The sequence below is a fragment of the Salvelinus alpinus genome, chromosome 35 (assembly GCF_045679555.1).
Source record: "Salvelinus alpinus chromosome 35, SLU_Salpinus.1, whole genome shotgun sequence".
Classification (NCBI taxonomy): domain Eukaryota; kingdom Metazoa; phylum Chordata; class Actinopteri; order Salmoniformes; family Salmonidae; genus Salvelinus; species Salvelinus alpinus.
The window spans coordinates 15,679,575-15,699,324 of record NC_092120.1 but is presented as its reverse complement, the minus strand read 5'-3'; the positions used below and the strand labels follow the sequence as shown (position 1 = coordinate 15,699,324).

Sequence of the window (19,750 nt, the reverse complement as noted above, 5' to 3'; positions counted from 1 at the left end):
CCCTCCATTCTCTATCATCTCGCCCCCCTCCCCCCCTCTAATTCACTTCTACCCATGTTTCCCTCCCCTGGGCGTCTGGGTCTTCTGCTCTCCAGTCAAGGGGATTAGGGTAACGGAAGAAGAGCAAGAGAGGGAGGAGAGGAGAGAAATTAAGATAAAATATTTGAATTCTCTGCCATGGTTATTTTGAAAGGAAATCATTTTCAGACTTCTTTTTTAGGGGGGGGGGGTGTCAGTGGTGTGAGATGAATGCATACAGTTTTAGACATTCATTACCTGACACAACATACTCAACATTGTTAATGTTGAAATGCCTTTCATTTTTTTTTACAAGCCTTTTAGGAGTTTATACTTAATTCCATTTGGAGCACCAGATTGATTCATAGATGTTTCAAAAGCTTTTATTTTTTGTATGGTCTCATATTCCTTTGACATATTTGGCATGTCCTTGAAATAGAGAGACTGGTAGATCTGAGAGTTTATCCTGTGCAAAGTAAGGCCCTTTTCACTTCATAGTGTTGTCTATACTGTTTTTCTTAATCTGATAGGCTATTTCTTAGTCAAATATTGACATTTTATAGCTATATGGCTACATTCTGATGTACTTTGAGTATTATACCATAGTCAAGTATTCCTGTTAATGAGTTGTGTGTGTCACACACAATATTTTTATCCAGCTCTACTGTACTTCCTCAAGTTGTCAATGTGTAGGCTGTACCATTGTCTGGACCACCTGAGGTACCTTATACACAGTCTCTAAGCTTGCTGTCTCATTGGCTATGTCCCGAATCTCCACCCTTTTCCAGAAGTGTACACTTGCACACTCCCTGTCACAGATCATAACGCATAGGAATGGTGTACGCATTGGCTGGAAGGAGTTTACCCCATTGTAAAGTACATGCGAGAAAGTGTGCACTTTGGAAGAACGGTAAAGAATTGGGTCTCAGCTATACTGTGTAGATCACATTATGCTCCCAGTGAGGGGCATTGGTGAGAGCTTTGTGCATGGAACAAACCAGCAGTCATGATCATTTTAAGTGAGTTATTTACTGAGATACTGTAATTGGATGAAGGGGTTTTGATTTGTACCTAATTTGTTCAAAGTTCAAGTAGCAGAGAAACATGATAGACACAGAGAGGCTTAAAGGGCTGCTTCATTGGAGATGGTTTAATTACCTTTCCCGATAGTGTGCTGTCTTATCTTAACTTCTAAGGCAGGGGTAGGCAACTAGATTCAGCCGCGGACCCGATTTTTGTCAGAGCTGATGGACTGGGGCTTGCAACATAATTCGTACACTGCAAAATAATTCGTACACTGCAAATTTACCAAGTAAGCCCAAAATATATATTTTAAAATAAAGACACAATCTTATACTGTATGTCTATCTTTTTATTTGTGGGAATACTTGAACAGATTTCCATTATTTTTAGAGGAATTCCTGCAGATTTTACAGAACTTTTTTACAAAAGAGGCCAAAATTAAATGACTCGTAGTCCGAAGGGGTGTCTGTTTGTACGATGAAAAACAAACTGAGTGAATAGCTGGCTTCAGTACTTGGGCACTAACCAACTTCACTGAACTATCTGTTATAATTATGAGATATAATTCTTACTCTCACTGTGTTTTCAAGTGAGTTAGATGACACTGCCTATCTCATACTGCCTGCCCTCACCCATTGCTATCCCCGTTTATGCTTTAATGAAGCATATACATTTTCCCTTCGAATTGTCTTCCATGTCTCATTTCTCTCTGATCTCCTCTACTGCTTCTACTCATTGCGAGCACAGCCAAATGTATATGGATGATTTTAATTTGTTGCACAATTAGAGAGCTTTAGAGAGCTTTTTACCCACGCAGTTCATTTGTTTTCATCTGTCAGTTTTTTTTCTGAATAGGTTTTAAGACAAGTGAGCGTCTCGTCTCCTAAAGAGAGTGTGCGCACACACACACACACACACACACACTGCTCACTGGATCTGATCCTAGGAGCCACTAACGAGAGAGGAGGGGGGAAAAGAGAGAGGGAGAGTACCGCTAAATCACTTGGAGGAACGGACAGAGCATGAAAACCAGAGAGAGGTGGAGAGAAGGGATTTACTGCTGGAACACTCATTGAGGAGTAGAGGGAGTGAGTGTGTTGTACGTTATAGAGGTTGAGGTGTGAGCTCTGACAGGAGAGGGTTGGCAGGCTCAGAGCAGACTGAGTGGTGACTTACTGATTCACTCTGCTGTCATTTTCCATTTTCTGCTTATTCAGAGTGACAGTAGTGAGTGCATACATTTTCATACTGTCTGCTGTCTATTGCAGTTCTCTGTTCGGAGGGTATGGGACTGACTACCACTACAGCCGAGTGAGGGTAAGTTGCAGTTTAACCTACTTTTTTACTCATCATTTTGTTGCCATTTGGGTTACCTGTCTCTGTGTTTTTATGTTATCTGGTCTATGTCTCTGTGTCTGTGTGTACTTGTGCCCACATGAGTAGTTGGTCCTAAAATAACCACTCAATGAATAAAACCATGCTGAGGATGTTGTACTTCCACATGTCTAGTAGTAGTGGGATCTCTCTTCAATGTGACTTCAGTCCATGGTATTACGTTTTTTGACGTTTCCCTTCACATATCTGGAAGTCCTCAACTTTCCATTTGATCTCAACTTCTCGTTCCCCTCTTCCTTGCCATTTGAGCTTACTGACAATTATTCTGTCTCTCTCAGTATCCTTCTCTCCCACCGTTTATCTCGATATGGAGTATGTCATTTCCATGAGCACTCTTGATCCCCTGTCCCCTCTTTCCAATGATCTTTAGCTATAAGTGACCATACTACCACACACATACACACGCCCCTGAGTGTGGCCGATCAAATGGGTCGTCGTCACCAAAGCACTCTCGCATCACGTTAGAGGGCTAGGGCTCTACTGAACAAGCTGTTCCTTCATTCATGCACGTAGGGTGGGTTTCCACTGAGAGCCTGAGAATTAGCTGCAGGAACTATCACTTTATAATGTCAGGTAGCAGGTCCGCATCCCAGCAGGAGCTTAGAAAAACACTTTGAGAGTGGTTGACTCCCCTAGAAAAACCCTTTGAGAGTGGTTGACTCCCCTAGAAAAACCCTTTGAGAGTGGTTGACTCCCCTAGAAAAACCCTTTGAGAGTGGTTGACTCCCCTAGAAAACGAATGGGACTAAATATACCTACATTGTTAAGACTAGTAATGAGTCCAGGGGCTGTATGTATTAAAAGTCAGTCGGAGTGCTTATTTGATCAGTTGAGCCTTTTAGTATACAGTAAGATCTCATTGATAGGGCAGACCTGGTCCTAGATTAGCACTCCTACTCTGAGATACTTGATGCACCAGCATTTCTGCTTCTAAACATGGACAAGACAAGTAAAGTACTTTATTAGTCCATCAATAAATGATAGTCTTTGCTCTGCTCCCGACCCCCCCCCCAGACACAAACACACACCACACATTGGGAGCAGCACAGGGTCCGCCTCAGTGCAGCGCCCCTGGAGCCATGTACGGGTTAAGTGCCTTGCTCAAGGGCACAATGATAGCAGGTGGTACCTGGGATCTGAAAGGAGCAGCTTTTCGTCTGCCAGATCAGGTTGGCAGATAAGAGTGATAATGATTGTAATATTCAGAAACAGTTTTTACATTTGTATACTGTGGAACTAGTTTTGGTTTTGGGTATCATGAAGCATTGATAATCTTTTAATCCCCACCCCTACCCCATATGAGGCCTCTTGCCAGACCGTCATTGTAAATATAAAAACTCTTAAACAAAATAGTTTTTCTAGAGCTGATCATGGTCTTAATAAGCAGTGAGAGGAATAGTAGATCATGGAGCGTTGAGTCTGAGAGAAGTGAGGGATTTAAAATATACCAGTCAGTATTTATTCATTCATTTCCCACCAACTCTCAGCAGTGGGATGCTAATGCGGCAGCCAGCCCAGCCACGTCACGGAGTCCATCCTCCATCCTCTCTCAACACTGACGATTTATTCGTGCTGCTCAATTTCCTCCCTTTCCCTCCCATGATTGTTGCTGCCCAGTGAAATATTTATTACAGACTGGCTTTCGCTAGAACAAGGTTGGGCACATGTTTTTTAAAAGTGTTTTTTGTTGCGACTAACCAGGCCAAAGCTGTGCTAGACCTGTCTAGAGTCCATGTGACAGACAAGGAGGGAGAGAAGACGGGGAGAAAGAGCGCATGGAAGGACAGAGAGATGATCCAGTACATGGGTTGTTGTCATTTAGAGACCAGATATTTAACAGTTACAAGTTAGGGACGTATACTAAAAAGAATGAGGTGGCTGTTAAATATCTCTTTCCAACACAACCATTTTTAGGGAGAAAAGGCTTGTCAGAGAAAGAGAGATGAATGGGATGTTTTCCCTGAGAAGAGAGCAAGAGAGGGGGTTCTTATTTAATGAAAAGTCTGGACTACCTACTTCACAGGATCGTTTTTGAGTCTTCATCTGCATAATTTACTTTAATTAAGTATGGCTTAAAGAAGTGCTGACACATACAGTATAGAACAACAATGTTATCTCAATTCACCTCTTTGACATAGCTCATCTCTATCTAAAATTAGGTACTTTTTTTATCCATGAAACAAGTCTTAGAACACGCTTTGTACCCACTTTCCATGATTTCCCATAAGCACTGCCATGTAGAGCTTTTTCACAACAAGCCCATTTGCCGAACAGTACTGACAGTTTACCTTTGTTGTTAAACATATTGATTTCCTGTCAGTCAAAGGACTAAAGGAAGTAGGAGAAAAATATATTGTAAATAAGAGATACAAAGTATACTCCCTTACAAAAAAGATTGCAGTTTTGAAACTGCAGTTGATTGTGCTATTTTGGTCACAGTAATTGCAGAATAACTGCAGTGTACTACAGTTGAACTGCAGTTACACTGCAAAATGACTGCATTAAAAAAAACTGTTCTTTTGGATGCCGTATTTGCAGCATACTGCACTCTAACTGCAGTTATGCAGCAGTGCACTGAAGTTATACTGCACTCTGACTGCAATCTTTTTTTGTAAGGGTTGAACGCAGATGCTTCCACAGAGGTGTGGTTTCTGAATTGGAGATGATTGTGGACTACAGGAAAAGGAGGGCCGAACACACCCCCATTCACATCAACAGGGCTGTAGTGGAGTGGGTTGAGAGTTTAAAGTTTCTTGGTGCCCACATCACCAACAAACTATCATGGTCCAAACACACCAAGAAACTCGTGAAGAGGGCACGACAACGCCTTTTCCCCCCCAGGAGACTGAAAAGATTTGGCATGGGTCCCCAGATCCTCAAAAAGTTCTACAGCTGCACCATCGAGAGCATCCTGACTGATTGCATCACCGCCTGGTATGGCAACTGCTCGGCATCTAACCGTAATACTCTACAGAGGGTAGTGCGTATGGCCCAGTACATCACTGGGGCCAAGCTTCCTGCCATCCAGGACCTCTATACCAGGCGGTATCAGAGGAAAGCACAAAAATTGTCCGACTCCAGTCACCAAAATCATAGACTGTTCTCTCTACCACATGGCAAGCGGTACCGGAGCACCAAGTCTAGGTCCAAAAAGCTCCTTAACAGCTTCTACCCCCAAACCATAAGACTCCCGAACAATTAATCAAATGGCCACCCAGACTATTTGTATTGACCCCCCCCTCCCCCTTTGTTTTTACACTGCTGCTACTCGCTGTTTATTAAATATCCATAGTCGCTTTACGCCTACATGTACAAATTACTTCGACTAACCTGTTCCCCCACACATTCACTCGGTACTGGTACCCTCTGTATGTAGCCTCATTATTGTTATTTTATTGTAAAAAAAAAATTTTTTTACTTGAGTTTATTTAGTAAATATTTTCTTAAGTCTATTTTCTTAAAACTGCGTTGTTGTTTAAGGGCTTGTAAGTAATCATTTCACGGTAAGGTCGACACCTGTTGTATTCTGTAAATGTGACAAATAACATTTTGATTTGAATTAGTTGAGCAATTAACATCCCATCATGCTTACGGTCATGTATAAAAATGCTGGGCAGGCCATTATTTTGGCTACCATGGCTATGCCCCCATAGGATTACAATGCCCCCATCCACAGGGCACAAGTGGTCACTGAATGGTTTGATGAAAATGATGTAAACCATATGCCATGGCTGTCTCAGTCACCAGATCTCAACCCAATTGAACACTTATGAGAGATTCTGGAGCGGCTCCTGATTCAGAGTTTTACATGACCATCAGCAAAATACCAAATTATGGAATTTCTCGTGGAAGAATGGAGTCGCATCCCTCCAATTGAGTTCCAGACACTTGTAGAATCTATGCCAAGGCGCATTGAAGCTGTTCTGGCCCATGATGGCTCAAGGCCCTATTAAGACACTTTATGTAGGGGTTTCCTTTAAATTGGCACTTACTGTACCTGTATTATTTCTGATTGTCTTAACTTTTTAACCACAACTAATGAGCTGTCCCATTTCAGTCATTTTTCCTTCACCTCGAACAGGAAGTAACAAAGTCTGTTTTTGTATTTGAAAAATCTTTCCATCACTCTCCCCTTCGATAACCACCTAGCCTCAGGGTGAAAGTGGAAAATGTAATGCTCTGTAACGATATATCCTGCGGAATCCTGCATAAAATACCTGAACGCTTCTTCTCCCTTGCACAAATAAAGCTGTATGTCTGGAGATCACGGGCGCGGGAATCTCTGAGGGCCCAGAATAGTTCATACAATTTGTCATGTTTGCTAGCAAAAGCTGAAGACAGAGAAGGCTAGAATAAAGGCAGACAGGCATAGAGAGACCATATTTCATGCAATTGAAAGAACCTGAACCAACTGCCATGCGGTGTAGCCAATGTGATTTATAATGGATATTTATTTTCATCAGTGTATTTTCTGTTTGACACAAATGCCCATATGAAAATCAAAGGTCCTAACTGGCATGCAGATTGGTAGAAATGGTCATGTAAATTATCACTCCACATGTAAAAAAGTTGCTGACCACTTTTAGCCTTTAATTCGTTCATTTTTTTGTGTAAAATAGGCCTATTATACCAGGAGCGAATTGGCCATCTGGCAATTCTGGCAATTGCCAGATGGGCTGGACCATTTGTCTTGTTTGGGTGGGCTGGTAGAAATATTGTTTTAATATACAAATAAAACAATAAGAATAGTGACATGAACAGCGGCCCATTGGCCTTTATTTAATGATTTTTGCTAAAAGAAAATTGTTATAGTAATATATAATCAGCCTTTGGCTGATCAGTGGGCAACGGCTGGCCCCCTTACCAAGATGGGCTGGCCCAGTATTTTCTGATAGGCTGAGCTGAGGTCATGCAAACACACATTCAAAGTCAAATGCGGCATCAGCAAAGAGGCCTGCTCCGCACATGGGGACAAAGATCGTACTTTTTGGAGAAATGTCCTCTGGTCTGATGAAACAAAAATAGAACTGTTTGGCCATAATGACCATCGTTATGTTTGGAGGAAAAAGGGGGAGGCTTGCAAGCCGAAGAACACCATCCCAACCGTGAAGCACGGCGGTGGCAGCATCATGTTGTGGGGGTGCTTTGCTGCAGGAGGGACTGGTGCACCTCACAAAATAGATGGCATCATGAGGAAAATTATGTGGATATATTGAAGCAACATCTCAAGACTTCAGTCAGGAAGTTAAAGCTTGGTCACAAATGGGTCTTCCAAGTGGACAATGACCCCAGGCATACTTCCAAAGTTGTGGCAAAATGGCTTAAACAACAAAGTCAGGGTATTGGAGTGGCCATCACAAAGACCTGACCTCAATCCTATAGAAAATGTGTGGGCAGAACTGAAAAAGCGTGTGTGAGCAAGGAGGCCTACAAACCTGACTCAGTTACACCAGCTCTGTCAGGAGGAATTGGCCACCCAATTTTGTGGAAGGCTACCCGAACCGTTTGACCCAAGTTAAACAATTTAAAGGCAATGCTACCAAATACTAATTGAGTGCATGTAAACTTCTGACCCACTGGGAATGTGATGAAAGAAATAAAAGCTGAAATAAATCATCTCTATTATTATTCTGACATTTCACTTTCTTAAAATCAAGTGGTGATCCTAACTGATCTAAGACAGGGAATTTTTACTAGGATTAAATGTCAGGAATTGTGAAAAACTGAGTTTAAATGTATTTGGCTAAGGTGTATGTAAACTTCAAACTTCAACTGTATGTATGATATTTATCCCAGGTAAAGTATAAAGTACCTAGTATTATGACTGACAGTGTTTTAGACCCATCATAAATGCATCATGAAGCATCTATTTTTTTCCAGTAATGGCCATGACCAAACAAGTTGCTGAGCAGCCTTTCAGGTTATGTCGATATAGGACTCATTTTACTGTGGATATAGATAATTTTGTATCTGTTTCCTCCAGCATCTTCACAAGGTACTTTGCTGTTGTTCTGGGATTGCTTTGCACTTTTCGTACCAAAGTATCTCTAGGAGACAGAACGCGTCTCCTTCCTGAGCAGTATGATGACTGCGTGGTCCCATGGTGTTTATACTTGCGTACTATTGTTTGAACAGATGAACCTGGTATCTTCAGGCGTTTGGAAATTGCCCCCAATGATGACCCAGACTTGTGGAGGTCTACAATTTTTTTGTCTGAGGTCTTGGCTGATTTCTTTTGATTTTCCCATGATGTCATGCAAAGAGGCACTTAGTTGTGATACAGTGAATTATAAGTGAAATAATGTCTTTAAGCAGTTGTTGGAAAAATGATTTGTGTCATGCACAAAGTAGATGTCCTAACCGACTTGCCTAAACTGTAGTTTGTTAACAAGAAATGTGTGGAGTGGTTGAAAAATGAGTTTTAATGACTCCAACCTAAGTGTATGTAAACTTCGGACTGCATCAGATGACCTGGCCTCCAAAATCACCCGACCTCAACCCATTTAAGATGAGTTGGACCGTAAAGTGAAGGAAAAGCAGCCAACAAGTGCTCAGCATATGTGGAAACTCCTTCAAGACTGTTGGAAAAGCATTCCTCGTGAAGCTGGTTGAGAGAATGCCAAGAGTGTGCAAAGCTGTCATCAAGGCAAAGGGTGGCTACTTTGAAGAATCTCAAATATAAAATATATTTTGATTTGTTTAACACTTTTTTTGGTTACTACATGATTCCATATGTGTTATTTCATAGTTTTGATGTCTTCACTATTATTCTACAATGTAGAAAATAGTAAAAATAAAGAAAAACCCTGGAATGAGTAGGTGTATCCAAACTTTTGACTGGTACTGTATGTAATATTCCCGTTTTTGTATTTATACATTTCCCAAAATAAAAAAGAGGTCAAGAGGTCTTTACATTCCGAATGCACTGTACATACGTTTATACAGCGTAGTATAGGCTAAGTTATCACCTGATGTAGGTTAGTAAGATGGTATGCTTCTGATGTAGGTTAGTAAGATGGTATGCTTCTGATGTAGGTTAGTAAGATGGTATGCTTCTGATGTAGGTTATGTTCTTCTCATGTAATAATATGTTGTTATTATCCTGTCTCCCACAGAGGACGAGTCTGTGGGATCCATTTTAGAATAAGGCTGTAACGTAACAAAATGTTAAGTCAAGGGGTCTGAATACTTTCCGAATGCACTATATGTAGGCTGGTGTAGGTATGTTGGGTAATGTAGAGGGTCAGGGAGGGAGCTTTAGATCTCTCCCTTTTAATTATGTATCTCAAAGCCAATCTGTCTGAAACATTGGAGGGTAGAGGTGCTATGTTTGAGAAATAGGCTAAAGGTGGAATAAAACTGCCAATCGAATGAAGAATACCACTGTAATTCACTTAAAGTAGAAAAATATGGGCATCTAGTAGATGCTTTTATCCAAAGCGACTGATGCGAAGTAACAACAAAGACATTTGATATGTGTGGCCCATATGGGAATCAAACAGGATGTACAACTCCAATCTGCATTGAGCTGAGATAGTTGAATTGTACATATATCTACTGTATGTGTTGTATATACAAGGTACAGAGTTGTAGAGCTTGTGTTTCTAATTATGAGTTATAACTCTTGATGCTATTAGTCTCTCTTGTTACTTTTTCAGACTGTTCCAGACTCTCTCTGTCCAGAGGAGCATGATGACTACTTTCCCCAATGAGACAGATGAGTCAGGCTTCTCCTCCCTCTCTCCATCATACCCCCCCTCCCTCTCCTCTGCCACACTGTCCCTCTCCATCTCCCTCACCTCCAACCCTTTCTCTTCCTTCTCCCTCTCCACCTCCTCCTTCTCTCCGTCCAACTGCTCCAGCTCTCCGTTGCCCTCCTCCCCTCCCTATAACTTCTACGCTGTGCTGCTGGTGCTGCTCATCTTCTGTGTGGTGTTCGGCAACGTGCTAGTTTGTGTGGCGGTGTCGCGCGAGCGCTCCCTCCAGACTACCACCAACTACCTCATTGTCTCCCTGGCCGTGTCCGACCTGCTGCTGGCCACCCTGGTCATGCCCTGGGGCGTCTACCTGGAGGTGGGTGTGTGTGTGTGTGGGTTCGTGCGTGCGTGCGTGTTTCTATCCATCTGGCAGCCAGTGTTTTTCTGTCTCGTTCCCCGTCTTCACCTCCTAGGCTCTCTACACTAGTTCATTCATAGGTGTTTCAAAAGCCCTCCGATAATGTCAAGGTAGCAGTCAATAATGCATCAGCATGGCTGCGTCTCAAATGGTACCCTATGTAGGGCACTCATTTTGATCAGGGTCATGAATTACAAACCCCTGCTGTTCCGGAGCACATGTAATAATAATGTGTCCCTTTCCTAGGTGGTAGGGGAGTGGCGCTTCAGTCTCATCCACTGTGACATCCTCCTGACCCTGGACGTCATGATGTGTACTGCCAGCATCCTCAACCTCTGTGCCATCAGCATCGACAGGTACTCACACTCTCTCTATATCTAACTACAGTATTTATCTAGAGTATCTATCTTACTACAGTATATCTCTCATTCTCTCTCTCCAGTATCTATCGCTCTATCTACAATGTCTGTCTGTCTGTCTCGCTCATTCTCCTCCCATCACTCTCTTCTCACACTGTCTTCAAAATCTGGATTGATTTCATTGTGCCCGTGCAGCAAAAACGTATTTTAAGGTGATGGTAATGTCTCCTGATGGGAAATTAATTTTTTTATGGTTTGTTATTGTTCTTTTTCCCATAAAGAAAACAATTTCCCATCAGAAAAACATTTCCTGTCTTTTTGGGTAACCTCCTCACTTCGCAAGTATCATTATCTTCTTCTTAACATGAGCTTATTTTGTCCAACCAAATCCTTCCCCTTTTAAAACCAGTGAAAGAAATGGACAATTACAGCAGCCTCAATAGTTGTAGCCTAGTTTGTCCCTTTGTAGATTGATTCGCTCTGAATGTGAAGCCATGTCTCAGGGCTTAGTGTGGGTACTGTTCTTCTTTCGTATCTGTCCCTGACTACCAGCCCTTTGGAGGGATGACAGTCTCCTCTCCTCACACCAGGCTTTCTATGGAGGGCTCTTAGAGTGGTTTGTCACGCTGCTGCACTGTGAAACTGACTTGGACAGCTTTTGTTTGTGTTTGACTGGTGAATGAGACTGACAATGCAACGGAACTGTGTGTGGGCGGTGGTGGGCAAGGTGTTTGTGTGCGTGCGGGATTCTTTGTGTGCACGTGCGTGTGTGTAGGCGTTAGCTCTAAATACTGCATGTGTGTGTGTGCAGGTACATGGCGGTGGCGATGCCCATGCTGTATAACACCAGATACAGCTCCAGGAGGAGGGTGGCTCTGATGATTGCTGTTGTGTGGTTCCTCTCCTTCGCCATCTCCAGCCCTCTGCTGTTTGGACTCAACAACACAGGTCTGTCTGTCTCTGTATATGTATCTGTCTCTCAGTCCCCCCCCCCCGGAGAAAACACAATAACTCCAAAACAGTGGAAAGATTGGTCCTTTATGTCCGAATGTCATCAGTTTCAAAGGAAATGAAAAGCTGAGAAAAAGACGAAACAAGTTTCTGATAAGACTTCAGTTTTTCTTGGGTGCATACTGTATGCTTGTCTAAGATAACACATTACACACGCTTTCACATTTTCTCAAGAGATGTTGAAAGAAATAAATATTTCTCCACCCCTGTTCCCCTACAATTTTTTTAATTTGTTGTTTAATTTCACTGCTTGAAATGCATATTTCTGCAGGAGTTAATATTGTATTACGCTACAGGTGAGAGGTTATAGGCCTACAGTCAGAGTTTATATTTCAGTTACTATCCATTTAACCCATATATTTAAATGAGGAATATTCTGTTTATTCATGGATCCTCATGAGCAGGATATCAAAGGTGCATGTCAACAGCTTATCCCGGATAAGACCTTAAGCGAGATATGAGCTACTATCCGTTATTCTGTGTGCATGTCAACATGGTCAATGACTAGGCCGAGGCTACAAAGAAAGCAATTTTCCACCGTCCCGCCCTTCTGGAAACTTCATTCTAAAATCTAAGGATCCGAATCAGGTTCTGCGCATGTGTTTTTTTTTTTTTTTTTTTTACACACATTCACATTTCTCTCTTTACTCACCCTCAGCCAATTTGATCGGTATGATGCAGTAGCCCGTTTCTGCCTCATATTTCTGAACAGCTGCAATTTGAACGAATGTTCCCCAAAAAAATATATAGATGCAGAAACCTTCTCTGTCTGTTGTAACGGATATTGCCGTAGAAGCAAGACGCAGTCTACACATTGCATTGGGGCAAAACAATTAGCGTTTTGTGTGATGGTGTAATCTTTATAGTTATGCTGCCATATAGCCAGCAATCTGCCTTCTGTTTAGCCAATGTTTCCAATGATGTTGAAGAACATTAAATCGATAGACAACCGCCTGGTGTCGTGCTTGTTTGCTATAGCCTATGGTTACAACAGACAAAGAACTACCTTTGTTTGAACTGTTTTGTGTACAAGCGGCAGCGGAGTCACGGAGTGACTGAGCATCAGCTGAACGGATGTAGGCTAGTGGATCCCGCATGCACAGAAATCTATGTATTTTTAGCAACAGCAAGTCGGGTTCCAGAGAATCCGGAACAGCAGCCACTCCGATGAATCTATTCAATCACAAGTGCTCTAGTCTCATTTACTCATCTAAGTCTAGGAGAGACATAAACATGGCAGAAACCCACACCCCTTTTGTTATTAGCTATGTAAAATAACTATTGCGATCTTCCAGTCCATCTGTAGTCAGCCTGGAAGAAGATTGCAGCCCTACTGCTCTCTTCAGCCCCGTCCTCAGGGTAGGAGCTTATGTTCCAAACCTCAGTTCGCTTCTTTTTGCACGAGCTACCGCTCCGACGAGACAGTGCAATAATTGTTTAAAAAAAACATTAAAAAAAAACATCTTGAGCAAAACGTGATGATGTGCACGTTATCCGACTTAAAATGTCAGCCGCATCACCGATAAACATTCTGTATTGTGGATGTGGACTGACAGGCCAATCAATGAGCCCCTCTTTTCATTGAAACTTGTTGACTGATTAAGATATCCTGAAGAGAGTACTGCTTTCTTATGCAAATACTGCACAGCTTGATGCAACAACCACTCGAGCTGGAGTGGCCAACACTAAAAGCCAATATATACTTGATCAGAAAATGTGGTCGGGGGCTTCGTATGGAGGCATGCAGAGGCCAAATCCCCATGGCTGTGTGCCTCTCAAATATTGTAACAATGCGGAGGGCTCCGTATCGCTCCGCATTGACATGATTGGTTGACGGTAGGTGAGGGCGGGAGGTCCTGTATAAACACAAACTCACTTCCTTGACAACAGCTCTGTGCTGCGCCGCAAAGCACAAGAAGTATAAATGCCCAGACTTCTGCAGACGTCATATCACATATCACACTACCTCATCCCCATATTGTTACTTATCCTCTTGCTCTTTTGCACCCCAGTATCTCTACTTGCACATCATCATCTGCACATCTATCACTCCAGTGTTAATGCTAATTTGTAATTATTTCGCTTCTATGGCCTATTTATTGCCTTTACCTCCCTACTCTTCCACATTTGCACACACTGTACATCGATTTTTCTATTGTGTTATTGACTGTACGTTTGTTTATGTGTAACTCTGTGTTGTTTTTGTCGTACTGCTTTGCTTTATCTTGGCCAGGTCGCAGTTGTAAATGAGAACTTGTTCTCAACTGGCCTACCTGGTTAAATAAAGGTGAAATATATATTATTTTTTTTAAACAGTAAATGCTCTATGGCCACTGCAGATATCAGATTGACCACGCAGCACCTTTACTCTGCCTGTTAACAATCAGTAACCTTCGAGAGCCCCTCTAATCTGCCTGTTAACATTCAGTAACCTTCGAGAGCCCCTCTAATCTGCCTGTTAACATTCAGTAACCTTCGAGAGCCCCTTGAACACACCTTTGAACACACCGCTGGGAATACGAGATGATTGGCGTTCAGGGTCACCACGTGTCCTATAGAAAGGCTATGGTTATACTGTATATGGGGAAGCTTGCGTTTATTGGATTGGACCTACCACCTACACATCCAATTCAACAGAAAGGCAGTATTTAAGGTACCTTCTTACAGTGTACAGCATATAGTAATTTGCTAGCAGCTGTATACTGTTGAAAGGGTTCAACTAGACTGTAGTGTGTTGTGCGATAGGCTGTGGCCTGGCCTTATAAGAAGCAGATTTGATATGCCTTTCATGCATCCAGCCTGAATATGGAGAGAAACGGCCAATGCCGGATGCCTATGTACCTGTCTTCTCTGGAGCTAAACCAGGCATTTACTTAGTTGCCACACCATTACGGAGGGGACTTTGACATATTTAACAGCTAGGGTTGACTGACATCTTTGGCTATCTGACCAGAACTGTAGAGGAAAACTTCTCTCTTGCTTTACCATTCACCTCCTCCCACCTGTTCCCAAACAACATCTCTGTGTTTCTATCCACCTCTTCTCATCCCCTTCACTCCATCAGCCAGTCGGGAGGAGACCAAGTGTGCCTTCGCTGATCCGTCCTTTGTGGTCTACTCATCCGTGGCCTCCTTCTACGTTCCTTTCATCGTGACCCTGCTGGTGTACGCCCAGATCTGTGTGGTGCTGCGGAGGCGGGGCCGGCGCACCGTGCCCCGCAGACACGGCCTGTACCCACAGGGAGGAGGCAAGACGGGGGAGGGCCACAGGCACAGGAAGGTTCATGATTAGTCAATCAATCTATCAGTCAACTAATCAGCCAGTCAATTAACCCCATAAAACAGCCAGCCAATAAATCAGAGGCAGGATGAGGAAGTTAAAAAGGTTTGATTTAAAAATAAAAATAAACTTTCTATCTCTCATTCTTTTCTCTCCCTTCATCCTCTCAGAATAAGTGTACCCTCCCTGAGGATGTGAAGTTGTGCACTCTGATCACGAGGCCCCCCACCACCGCCCCCCAACGCAAGAAAGTGGTAAGTCACTGGAACACTGTGAGCCACTGTACAGGGGACCACTGTGACCATGTAATTGGATTACGAAATCTCCTACAATATGAGCCTACAGTACATATCTCTACATCGCTTGCTGTTTCTCTGTCTCTTATCTCCCTCCCTCCCTCCCTCCCTCCCTCCCTCCCTCCCTCCCTCCCTCCCTCCCTCCCTCCCTCCCTCCCTCCCTCCCTCCCTCCCTCCCTCCCTCCCTCCCTCCCTCCTTCCTCCTCTCCCTGCCTCTCGCCCTATTAGATGTTAGTGAAGGAGGTGGTGGTGCACCCCCTGGAGGAGGAGCTGGTGGGGCGTGGTTTCCTGTCCCAGTTAGACCAAAGCCTCCCCCCGTCTCACCCTCCCCCCCCCCCTCACCCCTCTGGACGAGCCACCAAGATCTCCCTTTCTATCTCGGTGGTACCCGCGCCGTTCCCGTCACCGTCGGTGGCAGCACGCTCCACCCTCGTACCCCGCGGTGCCACTTTCGAGGACGGCATGAGTGGCCGCGAGCGATGGAGGGAGCGCAATGCAGACAGGGAGAAGGGAGCGATGGCGAAAGAGAGGGTGAAAGGGACTCTGTCGCAGCAGAAGGAGAGGAAGGCGACCCAGATGCTGGCTATCGTGCTAGGTGAGAGAAACAGGAGGAGACAATGAGGGTGGCTGAATAGAGAATGTTTCAGCCAGTCCCAATTCACTCCTTACCCCTTCCCCTTGGCCCTTCAATGTTTGATGATCTGAAGGGAAGGGGCAGAGAGTGAATTGAGACTGACTCACACCCTTTCATTCTCCTCCTTCCTCCACCAGGTGTGTTCATCATCTGCTGGCTGCCCTTCTTCCTGACCCACGTGCTGAAGGCCCACTGTGGCAGCTGCTGTATCTCCCCCTCCCTGTACAGTGCTGTCACCTGGCTGGGCTACCTCAACAGTGCCGTCAACCCCGTCATCTACACCACCTTCAACATCGAGTTCCGCAAGGCCTTCATCAAGATCCTAAATTGCTGAGTACAGGGAAGAAGGGGGGGGGGGGGGGGGGAAAGGACAAGTGTGAAAAGTGTTTGAGTAGTGGAGAGAGGCAAAAAAGATCAGAGACTAGAAATAAAACTAAAGAAGGGAAAGAGAGGGGTGAAAACAAAGGCAAGGAGGGAATGGAAGGAGAGATGGATGGGGAAGAGGGGTACAGAGAGAGAGGCGACAGAACTTTAAAAAAAATAATCTAAGAGGTCAAACAGAAGAGCAAGTGAAACAAGACAGATATACCAAATCAAAACAGACTTGGGAATTATAAAGAGATTATGTACACTTCTGTAAATCTAAAACATAGCAGGAAGAGAGTGATATTCTGAAGGTTCTATGGGAAGAGATGGGGTAGGGCACAAACAGTGGCAGAATACCCCTCTAAAGTATACTGTCAAAGCGACTGCAGACATTGCAATTTAATTAACGGAGTAAAAACAGGACAGAGGTAATCTTTTTAAGGAGATACACAATCAATCTGCACAATTGTTCTCCAATAGCAGTCTTGTTGTGTCGTCCCAGTGTAAACAAGCCTGTAAGAGATGTATTATATTAAGAACATGTTGGTGAAGGTGTGATATGATGCAATATGATGAGTGACTCATCAAGGTTTGTTCATGAAGTATATGTATATATTGTTGTTTAGAGTTAATGTGAGCTCTGCTGTAAATATCTGTATTACTGTTATTGTACAGATACACGTAATAAATTATGTTCTACTCATATTGTTGTTCGTCTATTTCAAGTTTTCTGTACTGCAGGGTTGGGGTCAATTCGAATTGGAGTCAGTCAATTCTGGAAGTAAAGATATTTTCCAATTGATTAATATTCGCAGAAAAAAGTTGTGTTTTCATTGACAACTTAATCCGTTTTTGGATTTTAAATTCAAATCACTTCCTTAATTGACTGACTTCAATTCAAATGGACCCCAACCCTGCATTACTGTACTGGTCAAACAATAGACATAAATGGATTAATTGACTAACTTGTTTTCCAAACTGTTTAAATACATTTGCTCTCTACATTTATCTTTGGCTCTTCTCTCATCGCTTCTTTAACCCCTCTGGTGGTGAAGCAGTGTGGATGCTCCCCATGCTTGTCTGCCAACACCTGTCTGCTACAGTAACGTGAGAGGCCAAACAAATGCTGCTGATGTGAAACAGGACACACACACACAAAGATAGTGGGTCAGTGTAAGTCATGGTTAGGTCACTATGACTGTGCGTTTGTGTGTGCCTCCCATTGACAACTCCTGTCCCATCGATGAACATAGACATGGTTTGTATGGGACCGTTTGTCTGTGTTTGTGTCATACTGTATGCAAACCAACCTAGGAGATTATTTAAAATGAGAAGCCCTTCAAATAAGAATGGATTCATTGTATATTTAAAACTTAAGTATGTTTGATTTCATTCAGTATACTGTGTCTGTGTAACTGAGTACCTGCGAGTGAATGACTCGGCGGTACAGTATACATTACCCTCTGTTTTTAAACTCTGACCCTGGCTCACAATTATTCACATGCATATTTCATGATCCCTGATGACAAGAGTGTACATATCTGTTACCTTGTCCTGTCCTGCTCGCACCTACCTACAGTACCCCCCCTTCAGAGGAGGAGAGAAAGATTAAGGAGAGGTAAAATGGTGGTACTCATGAGAGCAGAAGAAGAGGGATGATGGGGGGGTGAGATAATGAAACGATTAGGAAAGGAACTAGGTTGGGTATGGAAGGATTAGTGCAGGTAGAAGAAGAGACGACAGAGGAGTGGTCTGGCGAAAATGAACTGAAAAAGACCACGCCTGGGATAGACAATGCATTTGACAGAATTGTTGCCACTATTTCAAGGATGTTGTTCTTGTGACTTTGGAATTCCAACTTTGAGTGAAGGAATAATAGATTAAGTTGAAAAATCCCTGATGAAGTAGAGACACACAGCTCTCTATGGCTTACATTCAGGTAAAATCAATTTAGTAACTATACTTTTTTTGGAAACAAAATGTCCTTGCCTAATCTACACTGGGTGGTATTTGATTTCCCAGCAAGCTTCAAATGTTTTATTCAAATTCCTTATAGCTCTATTATAGCAATTATGCTCTTTATAATAATTTTCTCTTTAACTCTCATTCATGCACAATTCTGTTGATTCTACTGACAGCACAAAACTTGTGGAGGACTTAATGTGTATACAGATATGTTAAAAAATCCTGTGTATACTTGTTTATAAGAACAGAGATTGTATCAAGAAGTTAACATTCACCCTCAAAACACATTGTACAGGTTCTTAAAAGCTTGTCTATATCTCTGCTAAAGGGCACCTGTGGTACCAATTCATCTGGGATAGGCCCAGAGCTCCCCTCTCTGGTCTGCTCTCCTGCCCAGCCTCAGACCCTCTCTGCTGGATCCCACTCAGGGCAGACTCCCCCTGGTCAGATCCATCCTCCACCACCTGTCGCATGCCTCCAACCCCTACAGCATCGGTCTACTATCACCCCCCTTGCCCAACCACTCCTCACACCACCCCCCCAGAAACTCCTATACCCAGACCTCACAAGTATAGATATGAAGGCCTCCATTTTCCTTCCACGTGCACAACATCCACGCAATGAACCCATCACCCCATCCCTCGGAACCTTCCCCTCTGTTTCCCTCAATGTTGCAACTGGGGGTGTACCAGTGGGGGTATTCCAGTTACCATCCTCTACACTCTTTGCACTCATGGGAATTCCCACTTACCACTTGGGAATGGGCATACCACCACCACCTCCCAATGCCCACCAGACAGACACAACCCCAACACCTCGCCCCTCTGAGGTGAATCTAAAGGCCCAACAGCCCCAAACATCAGCACGACTTGATCCCCCTACGTCCTCCTCTGAGGTACCCATGGAGGCCCAACCCCAAATGGTAGTCCCCTCATCCCCCCAACCCCCGGACATGGCATGCTCAGAGGACCCAAATTCAGAGACCTCCTCGCCCCTCCCTCCCTGTGATGGTGGCTCTCTGGAGGTCCCACAGAGGAAGCCATCTGAAGTGAATGAAGGATCTGTTGGGCTAACACTCCCCAAAGACTGCCCTGATGAAGAGCCAGGTAGGCTACTGTGCAGTATTGGAGAGAGAGACTTGAATACACGGGCATATTCATTACGGAAACTGTTTAAAAACCAAATGGAAGCAAACAGAGCAAAACGAGTTTCTATTGGACAAATTCAGGTAGGTCCCTCCCGTTTTGTTCCGTTTGCTTCCATTTAATGAAAATCTTGCAACGTTTTGC

At 43.5% G+C, this 19,750-nt stretch overlaps 1 protein-coding gene across 1 annotated transcript; it reads left to right on the top strand.

The window, feature by feature from the left end:
• The first annotated feature begins 28 nt into the window (after positions 1–28).
• LOC139564031 (D(2) dopamine receptor A-like) lies at positions 29–17,196 on the top strand. Its single transcript, XM_071383226.1, has 8 exons — positions 29–2,358; positions 10,095–10,509; positions 10,798–10,907; positions 11,722–11,858; positions 14,986–15,200; positions 15,371–15,454; positions 15,725–16,091; positions 16,268–17,196. Exons 2-8 carry the CDS (start codon positions 10,126–10,128, stop codon positions 16,462–16,464), a joined length of 1,494 nt encoding a protein of 497 aa, XP_071239327.1. The 5' UTR covers positions 29–2,358; positions 10,095–10,125; the 3' UTR covers positions 16,465–17,196.
• Positions 17,197–19,750: the final 2,554 nt, after the last annotated feature.

Coding starts and splice junctions, on each gene's coding strand:
- LOC139564031 (XM_071383226.1), top strand. CDS start 10,126: ATGATGACTACTTTCCCCAATGAGACAGATGAGTCAGGCTTCTCCTCC. Junction 10,510..10,797: donor CCTGGGGCGTCTACCTGGAG/GTGGGTGTGTGT, acceptor TCCCTTTCCTAG/GTGGTAGGGGAGTGGCGCTT. Junction 11,859..14,985: donor GTTTGGACTCAACAACACAG/GTCTGTCTGTCT, acceptor TCACTCCATCAG/CCAGTCGGGAGGAGACCAAG.